Source organism: Cottoperca gobio, chromosome 24 (genome assembly GCF_900634415.1).
Source record: "Cottoperca gobio chromosome 24, fCotGob3.1, whole genome shotgun sequence".
Classification (NCBI taxonomy): domain Eukaryota; kingdom Metazoa; phylum Chordata; class Actinopteri; order Perciformes; family Bovichtidae; genus Cottoperca; species Cottoperca gobio.
In genome coordinates this window covers 1,664,087-1,676,586 of record NC_041378.1, presented here as the reverse complement: position 1 = coordinate 1,676,586, position 12,500 = coordinate 1,664,087, and the positions used below count along the sequence as shown (strand labels likewise).

The following is a 12,500-nucleotide window of genomic DNA, read 5'->3' as shown; positions in this document are numbered from 1 at the left end:
TTTTCTTTCTCCAATCTTCTTTTCTTGAAACTATTTACCTGCCTGATTATTTAAAGTACTGATTTGTCTGCTGATTCCTGTTTCCTAAAAACAACACAATGTTTTCAAATTGCTGGTTTTGTCCAAAGATCTGAAAAGAATAAGCGACTAATTTAAAAGTCAATTGAATATTAAATATTATTTCCTTTTCTATAATGAACGGACTGTTTCTGGAGAATCTTCTTGGACATTTTTCACAATATTCTGACTTTTTATACATCAAATAAATAATAAATTTATGGAGAAAACATTTGACAGATTAGTCGATGATAATATAATATAATATAATAATAATAATATAATCGTTGGCTTCAGCCCGACACTGAAAACGTAGTTAAAAAGCTAAAGATGGTCAGTTTACTGTCACACCAGAAGAAACGTTATTTCTAGATAAACAATAGATGAACGAATCGTTTCAGCTCTACGTGTTGACTAATGTCTCCCGTCTCGCTCCAGCCCCATGTTCCTTCACCAGCTGAGCTCCTTCGGCTCCTCCTTCCTGCCCCGCAGCCGCTCCGCTCTCTGCAGGGCTGGCTTCAGCGGCAGCGGCGCCTCCTCCGCCAGCCTCCCACATTTCATCCCCGCTCCACCTCCATGGTGGTCGGTGCGGGGATTTCCCCCCCGACCTCCTCGTCTCCCCCACTCCTACCTAGCAGCCCGTCAGTTCTTCTCTTGTAGGACGTTACACCCTCAGAGCTTAAACCCGGGTAACTTTGGCCGTGGTTGTTCGTTCTCCACGTCTTCCGGCCTCATGATGGAGCGGTCCGACAGAGAGCCTCCTCACAAACGGAAGAAGAGCGCAGAGGAGCGGAGGAGCGATGAAGAAAGGGAACACGGAGGAGGAGGAGGAGGAGGAGGGTGGAAGGGAGGCAAGGCCAGAGATAGAGGCTCCAACCATCACCTGGATTCCAGCAGAGACAGCCGCCCTCGACCAAACCACCGCCTCAAAGATGGAAGTCAAGACCGCGGGAAGAATGGAGAAGGAAACAGCAGAGATAGAGACGGAGAAAGGACTGAAGCTTGGAGTAAAGACAGACAGCGAAAAGACAACGGCAGTCGAGATGAAACCCCAGACCGAGGGAGAAGCGCACATCATCCAGGAGGGCATAAAGACGTACAGCCGGCAAGCTCCAGGACTCAAACCTCCAGGACTCAAACCTCCAGGACTCAAACCTCCAGGACTCAAACCTCCACGTCAAAACCTGAACAGGATAACGTTTCCCTGCAAAGACCCAACGCCTGGTTCAAAGACAGGAGTGCAGGAGAGCAGGGAGGGTCGCGTGAGAGGAACCCCCCTCCACCAGAGGGACAGTTAAGGGATAGAGGTAGTGATGGCGGGCAGTGGCCGGGGCTTCTCTCCCAGCCTTGCAGCACTAACCCGTGGCAGGTCGCCGGCGCCAACAGGCAGCCCCCCCCCCCCTGGACAGGACGACGCTAAACCTGTGAAATGTAAGTTCACTCTTTTAAGGAGCTTTTGCTTTATTTTGCTCTCCATTACACTCCGGGTCCCTGCACCTTCTACAAAGTCAAATCCAAGATCTTCTCAAGCAACTTCAAGGTGCACGTTTTTCCAGTAAACCATTTCCATGAAGGTAAAAGCTCTACTTGTTCCATCCAAGACTTTCAGACTCTTCTATCTTCCTCTCTGTCCTCAGCTCTCCAGAGACGCTGGGAGGCCTCGCCTGCCTGCAGTACCAACGCCCAACCACCAGGAGGCAGCACAGCGTTTGACTTCTCCGTGATGTCCTACAACATCCTGTCTCAGGAGCTGCTGCAGGACAACGCCTACCTGTACCAGCACTGTAACCCCTGCGTCCTGCCGTGGGACTACCGGCTGCCCAACCTGCTGGCTGAGATCCAGCAGCACAACGCTGATGTGAGTGGGTCGCATCCCTTTAAGAAACTTTAATGATGAGAAGAGATGTTCCTGCAGAATGTAGCCGTATCTTCTATCACGGTGGCTGTGCAAGATCCATGTTTTAATGTTTCAGATCCTGTGTCTACAAGAAGTGCAGGAGGACCATTATGAAAACCAGATTAAACCGGCTCTGCAGGCACTAGGTGTGTGTGTGTGCGTGTGTGTGTGTGTGTGTGTGTGTGTGTGTGTGTGTGTGTGAGTGTTTAAGACACACATGTATTTTCATTTTTGCAACATCTGCAGTAAATATGCTTTTATTGTGAAATTATACACTTTATTCTATGTCCGTGTGTTTACTCCTTTTATTAATATGTGTGTGTGTGTGAGTGTGTGTGTGTGAGTGTGTGTGTGTGTGTGTGTGTGAGTGTTTAAGACACACATGTATTTTCATTTTTGCAACATCTGCAGTAAATATGCTTTTATTGTGAAATTATACACTTTATTCTATGTCCGTGTGTTTACTCCTTTTATTAATATGTGTGTGTGTGTGTGTGTGTGTGTGTGTGTGTGTGTGTGTGTGTGTCAGGTTACCAGTGCGAGTACAAGAAGCGAACAGGAAGTAAACCAGACGGCTGCGCTGTTATCTTTAAAACCTCCCGCCTGTCACTCCTCTCCTCCAATCCCGTCGAATACTTCCGCCGCGGCGACGCCCTCCTTGACCGGGACAACGTGGGATTGATTGTGCTGCTGCAGCCTAACGCCACCACGACCCCATCAGATCCCTCCGACTTCATCTGTGTCGCCAACACTCACCTCCTCTACAACCCTCGCCGCGGCGACATCAAACTGGTCCAGCTGGCGATCCTATTGGCCGAGATTGGCCGGTTGTCCCGCCTCCCGGACGGATCGACCAATCCGGTTGTGCTGTGTGGGGATTTCAACTCAACACCCTGGAGTCCACTGTACAGCTTTCTGACCACAGGCTGCCTGGAGTACAGAGGGATACACAGCAGCATGGTGAGACACACACACACACACACACACACACACACACACACACACACACACACACACACACACTTTCTACGAACCCTGCTTACAGTGTGTGTGTGTGTGTGTGTGTGTGTGTGTGTGTGTGTGTGTGTGTGTGTGTGCGTGTGCGCAGGTGTCTGGTCAGGAGAGCAGTCCCAGAGGTCACCGTCTCCTCACGTCTCCACTCTGGTCTCACACTTTGGGAATCAGCCGTCAGTGTCAGTACGAGAACAAACGCAGCGTTGAGTCGTCGTCCAGCAGCCCGACAGGTGACTGAGCTCACAGCTGATCCAACACAAGTCATGTAGTTGTTTAATTATAATAGTCGTGTTTTTGATAAGTCTAATGTAGTCGTAGTTTAAGTGATATAATGGAACGTTCCTTTGGTGCGTGTTGTCAAAATGTGCTTTTAAATATGAGGCTACAGTTAGCTTAGCTTAACTTAGAGTTTAGCTTAGCACAGATTTTATAAACGGGGAAACAGTGAGCCTGGCTCTGTTCTGTCCACACCTCTAATACTCTTTAAATAAGTTGTCTGGTCAGTTTAATCTGTGCGAATACGTTTGATGAGGGTTCAGCTGCAGCCTCTTCACTGACTTCTCTCTCTCAGCAGTCGAAGGAGCGATCTCTAATCTGACGGTAGAAGATCTCGCCAACAAAGCTGCAGCTGCTTTCCACAGGTGACATCATAACATCATGACATCATAACATGACATCATGACATCATAACATGACATCATAACATCATGACATCATACATAATACATCATGACATCATACATCATGACATCATAACATCATGACATCATAACATCATGACATCATACATAATACATCATGACATCATGACATCATAACATCATGACATCATAACATCATGACATAACATCATAACATCATAACATCATGACATCATAACATCATACATAATACATCATGACATCATAACATCATGACATCATACATAATACATCATGACATCATACATCATGATCATAACATCATGACATCAAACATCATGACATCATGACATCATAACATCATGACATCAAACATCATGACATCATAACATCATGACATCAAACATCATGACATAAACATCATGACATCATGACATCATAACATCATACATAATACATCATGACATCATAACATCATGACATCATACATAATACATCATGACATCATGACATCATAACATCATGACATCATAACATCATGACATAACATCATAACATCATAACATCATGACATCATAACATCATACATAATGCATCATGACATCATAACATCATGACATCATACATAATACATCATGACATCATACATCATGACATCATAACATCATGACATCAAACATCATGACATCATGACATCATAACATCATGACATCAAACATCATGACATCATAACATCATGACATCAAACATCATGACATAACATCATGACATCATGACATCATAACATCATACATAATACATCATGACATCATAACATCATGACATCATACATAATACATCATGACATCATAACATCATGACATCATACATAATACATCATGACATCATACATCATGACATCATAACATCATGACATCATAACATCATGACATCAAACATCATGACATAAATCATAACATCATGACATCAAACATCATACATAATACATCATGACATCATAACATCATGACATCATACATAATACATCATGACATCATAACATCATGACATCATACATAATACATCATGACATCATACATCATGACATCATAACATCATGACATCATAACATCATGACATCATAACATCATGACATCAAACATATGACATAACATCATGACATCATAACATCATGACATCATACATAATACATCATGACATCATACATCATGACATCATAACATCATGACATCATAACATCATGACATCAAACATCATGACAATAACATCATGACATCATAACATCATGACATATACATAATACATCATGACATCATACATCATGACATCATAACATCATGACATCAAACATCATGACATCATAACATCATGACATCATAACATCATGACATCATAACATCATGACATCAACATCATGACATCAACATCATGACATCATGACATCATACATCAAACATCATGACATCATAACATCATGACATCACATCATGACATCATACATCAAACATCATGACATCATAACATCATAACATCATGACATCATGACATCATAACATAGCTCTTCTATCTTCACCTCCTCCCTTCAGTCGCTTCTCAAAGTCGCTGCTTTTAGGTGAAATGTTTATTGCATCACATAGTGTGTGTGTATGTGTGTTTGTGTGTGTGTGTGTGTGTGTGTGTGTGTGTGTGTGTGTATGTGTAGAGCGAGGATCGAGCACAGCCTGAAGCTGCAGTCGTCCTACCAGCACCGCCTGAAGCCTGACGGGAGACCTGAGATCACCACCTGTCACTCCCGCACCGCCACCAATGTGGACTACATCCTGTACACCCCCGGGTACTGACACACACACACACACACACACACACACACACACACACACACACACACACACTGAAGGCACTTTCTCGATGTCTTTCCCTTTTGTTTGTTTGTTCCAAACAAACGGTTTCCCCTCTGTTCTGTTCTCCTTAAAAGAATTCCTCACACCTCCTTCACTTCCTGGTGGGCGGGGCCTGCAGCTGCTGGGCCGGCTGTCATTGGTCGGCCAGTCGGAGCTGGAGGAAGTCAGCGGGCTGCCAAACCAGCACCACTCGTCCGATCACCTCCCCATCCTCGCTCGCTTCTGCTTCCGCCGCTGACCCGGGGGGGTCGCTGGATGGACGAAGCAGCTCAGGGAAGGTGTTGGAGATGTCGACTGAAGTAAAGTTGTTTTTATAAACACTTGTGCTGCCGTGAAGAAGAATGAAGTCAGTTTTCCACCAAACAGCACATTGTGACATCCAAGAAGAAACGTAACACGCTTTAATTCTAATCTAATTTAATCCACCTGAGGTGACGGGACGTCTGTAAAGCAGTATCTCCACATGTTAGCAGGACCTCACTGATGACTGACGTGTCGCTGCAGATCAAGAGCAAGATGTTTCTAAACATCGTGTGCACGAACAACAATCATTCTTTTAACTTTTGATTTGATTCCTCGGAACAGTTCAGCTCAACATGTGAATCTGTGAAGAAGCCTGAACATCGCTCGACGTCTGTTCTGCTCACAGCTGCTTGTGTTGATACCATGAAGTTAACCTGAAGAACAATCTGGATTTTAATGCTTCAAACAACAAAACCACCGTTGAAGAAAAAGTAATTGGCTTTGTAATTTAATTTTAAATCTTTTAATCCATTTTGAGTTTTGGAATCCATACTTTGTTTCTGCAGCAGTTCTCCTTGCTCGTGTGTTCTACGTCTCTACACTGGAGAATGAATGTAGTAACCCCGAACTCACCACCTCATTTCAAACACAGTGGATTTATTTTTCTAAAACTTCTTTTAGAAAGAACTTTTAGACAGTTTGTAAATAAAGGACTTGTGTTTTTATACGTGGCTGCTCGTCATTGAATGCGTTTATAACGCGTGTTCAGGATCCTCACGATGTTTGTGTCGTGCAGCCGGCTGCTGTCCGCTGTCCACGTGATGTCCAAACAGGAATCAGCTGTGCTCTTCAGTCTGACAGGCCCCAGTGCATGATGGGACAATTCTATAGAAACATGCTGTTTCAATAGACGTGGCTGTATCTTCTGTTGTGTAATGGGTGTGTGTGTGTGTGTGTGTGTGTGTGTGAGACACAGATGGTATTGGTATTCTTCTCTGCACTGCAGCAGGAGCCTGTTCAGACTGTTTCATGTCTGTTCTTATAGCAGGGAAGAGTTTTAAACAGCTGCTGCTGTGATCCTCACTCAGAGAATAAACATCTCTTTGCAAACTGAGCCTAATAAACGTAAAGCAAAATGTTGGAGGCGACGGGGAACCTCTGAGTTCCAGCTCCCCTCCCTGAAAGACTACATTTGTGTTTTAGTGCAAATGGTTTGTAAGAATGAATTGACATCATGACGTCAGTAGACCCTACATTATATTTATCTTAGCAACAAAACAAATCCCACACTTGAGTTCACTTACTGGCTTTTTCTGGGGCTTTCAACTGCATCCCAGTCCTTCCTCAGCAGGGGGCGTTTGCTCGGCTGCCATCACTTCTCTCTCAGTATGGCAGTATTATAGTAAGTTTAGTAGTTCTTTAGGTGCTGCTGTATTCTAATGTACACTGAGGTCTAACTGATGGCCGAGTCTCCTCGTGCGTTTCACTGCAGAGCTTTGTGCTCCACACATTTCTTTGCAGCATCTCAACACGCTGAGCTCGCGCCCTGCAGCACGCGCCCGCAGCACGCGCCTGCAGCACGCCCCGCAGGAAGCCACGCAGAAGTCTCTGTAGTTCAGTGAGGGGCCGCTAGGTGGCAGCAGTGCGCTGTGTTAACAGGCCAGTGAGGCTTCAGAGCAAGAAGACAATATAGCAGAAATGTTATTTAAATAAGTTACAGTGGATTGTGACAGTAATAGCATATGTCATTAAACGTTTCATTTGTTTTAAGTATAAAATGTGATTTAAAAAAGTTTAAGTATCAGTAAAGTAATAAAACATTAATAGTGATAATATAATAATGATTGTGTTTCGTGGCGTTTTTAGTTTTTGTTCCTGAAGTTTGGAGGATTGTGAGCCGATTAAAACTCCAGTGGTCAGAATCTGAAACTCTTTTTGTCGGTATGAACGGTAAAGAATTATAATTGTGGCGCTTGAAGGACGAATGAAAATGTAAAACACAACAAGAGCTGCTGCTGGCTTCTTACCGTCTCACCTTGACGCTCGGTCAACAGCTTAATCCTCACGACAGAGAGGGAGGTGGGAATCATCTCTGCTCACACACACACACTTACATCATCATAAACCATTGACAGAAACACACACACACACTTACATCATCATAAGCCATTGACAGAACACACACACACACACACAGAACAAGGTGAGCCTCCTCTTCCATTCACTAAACTGCTGCACAGATGAGAAATGAAGGATTATTTCTGTAAATCTGCCTCCATGTGCTCACACACACAGACACACACACACACACACACGTAAGCAGATTATTTGATCAGAAGCCAGGCTGTGGTGTGAGCGTACAGCACTGTCAACATTATTACTGAGTAGTATTATTACTTTGACTCCCAACCACACGATTCATGTCAGGTTTGAAAGGTTGAAGAACACACAGTTAAAAACATAGATCATTTATTAAAAGAAGACATGCTGCTGCTGTCAGACCACCGACACTGTAACAATAATAATATTTACTGAAGGTCACATCGTCTCCTACTGTTGATCTCCACAGGAATACAAAATCACACCAAGTCCTCACACAGGGAACAAGCGCTCTTTAAAATAATAAGTGTGTGTGTGTGCTGTTACACACACACACACACACACACTGAAGGATGAGTGTCCCTTTGTTCTGCTTTTAAATGTTCTTTACAAGCAGAACCAATCAGCACGTGTTTGATCAGGAACACTAAAGCAGGAAGTGGAAGTATAACATCTTAAAGATATTCTCACGCGCTAACACTCTTACTGCTGAGGCACTGGGACATTCCTCATATCCACTCAATATATTCTAAACATTGTTCAGATATGTTGCTCTCAATTTGGTTTTGGCTTCTGGGAGAAAAAAAAACGAAAACACTTTATCTTGTCAATTTAGCACAAATACAAAATGTAGAATTTCATTATCATACGCAACAGGGAACGTTTGGATCTCAGTGATCGGCCTCCTGGTCGTCAGCCTGCGGCCTCCTGGTCGTCAGCCTGCGGCCTCCTGGTCGTCAGCCTGCGGCCTCCTGGTCGTCAGCCTGCGGCCTCCTGGTCGTCAGCCTGCGGCCTCCTGGTCGTCAGCCTGCGGCCTCCTGGTCGTCAGCCTGCGGCCTCCTGGTCGTCAGCCTGCGGCCTGGTTTCCGTATTCATCGCTGATTTTCAAACAGACTCCAGTGACAGTAAGTCGAGGACCGACATGGAGTTGAGACGCACGACATCAGCACTTTGGAAACAAATCAAAAGGCCATGAAAGAGAACACCTGCGACAACTACACGGTGTTTCAAATGCCTCTTTACAAGGAGTGCACGAGCAACCAATCAAACGTCTCGATTACACGCGATTTGAGAAGTCAGAACACAAACGTAAAAACATTCAATAAGATAAATTGTCAAGCACAGAAGTCTCTAATGCTGCTACATGGAGTCACTGTCGTCGGGATCCACAGAACAGAAGGTGGAGAAGGTTCTCGTTAACTGTTGAACCTCCGTTTGATATGTTGCACCCCCCCCCCCCCCCAGCAGCTTTGTGCTTCTTGTTGAGCTGGTGTCTTTGTGTCTTTGTGTCTTTGTGTCTTTCCGACGGTCCAAACCGTTAAGAAATGTTCTTATCATCCAAGATTTGTATTTTCTGTACAGATGTTTTAAAAGGCGATTAGTGTGTGTGTGTGTGTGTCGCTCGAGCCACACACACACACACACACACACACCTCTTCCTCCTCCATCGTGTGGAAGACGGGGATTTCTCGACCGCAGCGCGTGCATAGCTTATTGTGGAAACAAAAAGCTCGGGTGAAATGTTCAGTTGGCAACGAAACACAGCGTGAGCGAGAAGCGGTGAAACAATCACACGACAACATCAGAAACACTCTGCACACACACTTTCAATCCTCCCGCTGATGGTCGACGTGTCACCGCCCGGTGAGGCTGAACACGAGTCAGTACAGACGCCAAAGTGCTGCTCTGAAGTGTGAAGGCTCCAGACTAAAGTTCACCGTGTGAACGTAACAGGAACAGAGAGCAGGAGATACTTCAGGATGCACGTGCTTATAACCTGCATCGTGTGAGAACGACTGGCTGTCAACGTTTCAAGCGTTTGTATCTGATGAAGTGTGAACGGTGAAGGTTCAAGCTTCTCAGCTCCTGATGCATCATGAAGCAGACACTGAATGTGAGGCATCGCTCACCTTCATGGTTTCCTCACTCTCGTTGGTGTCGAGCGAAGAGCTGAAAATACGAGTTACTGATTGAGAAGCTGCGTTAACAATTAACAAAGTGGGACACGACGCAGAGCGCACGCTGCTGAGCACCAGCCTCCGAACCAAACTTAACGTATTAAAGCAAAAGTTATTTGTCGCAGAGATTTAAACATCCTAATAACAGTGTTGTGAGCTCTCTAGAGGTCGTGACCTTTGGTATCAGCTGACATCCGCTCGCCGTGGAGGCGGCCGTGTGTCAGACTGTGAACACGACTTCTCGTAACTTATAGCAGTGAAAAGTTCACCTTTTTAAAAAGGTTTGTGTGTTTGAATAATGTTTCAGTGTTAGGTAACGTCTGAAAGGGTTCCCTATGTGCAGACGTCACACGCAGAGGGACTTCTTCAGAGACGTGTGGAGAGACTGCATGTCTGTTGAAGTTCTGACCGTCAGCTGGGACAGAGCTGTGGTTATGTGTTGAGTTATGTGTCAACAGAGGGAAGAGGAGGATGAGGGGGGGGGGGGGGGGGGGGGGGGGTTGCCGCAGTGCTCTAATGGTCTGGTCTCCTGCAGTGAATCCTCTCAGTGCATCGCTCCCTCTCTTCTTCTCTCCTTCTCACATTTCCCTGCGTTCTGTGATCGTCTTCTTAAAGACAAAGTGCTGCAGGAGCTGCGCAGACGTGTGAGGCTACAGAGGGGTGTGAAGATGATGATGATGATGATGATGATGATGATGATGATGATGGTGATGATGATGATGTCATGGGTTCATCTCTACTAAACGGGTGAACAGTGCAGTATTAAAACCAGAGCAGCGTCTGTGTAAAGTCTCTGCAGTGACTCCTGAGACCTTCGGTGGCAGGAAGAGACTCTGCAGGATCAGGGCGGGGGGGGGGGGGAAATAGTACGGGATCAGATGCGGATCTGGTAGCCATCGTTGAGGGTGCTGAGCTCCGGAGGTTTCCGCTCCACCGAGGCCGGCCTGACGGACACAGAGCAGAGAAACAAACATCAGAAAACAGACGGACTGAAGGGTTATAGAAGAGAAAGAGAGGAAGACGTTGATGAAGATCTTCACCAGAGAACCGAGAACATTTACTCAACAGGTTTCAGAGCTCAGAGAGAAAGGACAGAAGAAGTGAGATCTGAAGTCTTCAGTGCTTTCTCTCTTCTTCTCTTCTCATGTCACCTCCTCCTCTCCCTCACTGTTCTTCATCTTCAGTGCTTTCTGAGTAGAAGGTCGCTTTCAAGTTCTCTCTCCGACACATGAAGGAGAAAAGTTATTTGTTGAAGTGACTTTTTATTCCTCCTCCACCTCTTTTTCATTTTCTCTTTCCTGCCTGCTTTCCTCTCCACCCTTCTTCTCTCCTCCTCTTCTTCTCTTCTCTCCTCCTCTTCTTCTCTCCTTCTCTCCTCCTCTCCTTCTCTCCTTCTCTCCTCCTCTCCTCCTCCTCTCCTCTCCTCCTCTCCTCCTCTTCCTCTCTACTCGTGTCTTCTTTCCCTGAACCCTGTACTTCATCTTGCTGTCCATCACTCCCGTTTCTTTGCTTTATCTTTTATTATGTTTGTCGCTCTCTGCTCAGAGAGAAGTGAGGAAGGTGAGACGTTTTTAATTATTATTATTATCTATTTAAATGTTGTTTTATTGTTGTTACTCTGTGTTTAGTAATAAAGGTATAAGTTAACATGATGATGTATTTATGATGCATCTCTCTCTATAAGTGAAAGGAAGCCCGGACCTTGTGCTGATGAAGCTGATGAAGCTGATGAAGCTGATGAAGCTGATGAAATGTGAAGAAATAATTACATATAAAAACACACTTTAAGCTTTTACTTTTGCACGCAGATTGCAGCCTCATCCGGCCACAAAGAGAACATTTCTATAAAACAAACTCACTTATTATTACAATAATCAGCATCTTTCAACATGTTCAATGTTATTTCACTTCCTTTAGTTTTGTGTTTGTGTCGCAGCAGTGCAGATGAAACCCTCCTGATGTCACAGTGTGAGCTCAGCTGTTCCAGCAGCAGTGTGTGTGTGTGTGTGTGTGTGTGTGTGTGTGTGGAGGGGACATGTTGTTAAGTGTTGACAACAGTAACAGCTTCCTAAGTGCCACATTCAAGAGGTTCAAAGTGCTGATGCGTCCTGATGAGGCCATCAGCTCGTGTGAAGATTAAAATAACAAAGTGTTCGACTGATTTACGATTTAAGATTAACACGAACAATGAAACTTTCCAAGTCTTTTCTCTAACTTGCTTTGGTTCATCTGCGGCTCCTGGTGATGTGTCTGCTGACAGGCAGAGGTCACGCAGGGGTCACTTCATTAAGTTCAGGGCACAGCTTTGTGAATGCATCACACACACAGACATGCAGGTTATAACCCTTTCAGATCGTCCTGTCGTTGATATGAAGTAAGTTTCTATGATTCTATGACTGCTAACTAACTATCTTCTTTAACTTCCTTAACTTCTGTGTTCCTGATACTCTCAAGTTTACCAAGAGGAAAA

General features: G+C 44.8%; 2 protein-coding genes across 4 annotated transcripts in view; one reads left to right on the top strand and one right to left on the bottom strand.

The window, feature by feature from the left end:
* Window positions 1–217: 217 nt before the first annotated feature.
* On the top strand, window positions 218–6,480 carry angel2 (angel homolog 2 (Drosophila)). Its single transcript, XM_029425546.1, is given in 9 exon segments — window positions 218–1,467; window positions 1,469–1,488; window positions 1,695–1,915; window positions 2,031–2,100; window positions 2,484–2,914; window positions 3,063–3,198; window positions 3,540–3,609; window positions 5,312–5,442; window positions 5,585–6,480. Coding segments are annotated over 9 exon segments (2,211 nt in total). The 5' UTR covers window positions 218–499; the 3' UTR covers window positions 5,749–6,480.
* Window positions 6,481–8,205: 1,725 nt separating this feature from the next.
* Window positions 8,206–12,500, bottom strand: part of vash2 (vasohibin 2) — a 24,843-nt gene continuing 20,548 nt past the window's right edge. For all 3 annotated transcript variants that reach the window (XM_029425485.1, XM_029425484.1, XM_029425483.1), the window contains exon 9: window positions 8,206–10,974. In XM_029425485.1, coding sequence (XP_029281345.1) covers window positions 10,905–10,974 — 70 coding nt within the window. In that variant the 3' untranslated portion in view covers window positions 8,206–10,904. The remainder of the gene's footprint in view (window positions 10,975–12,500) is intronic.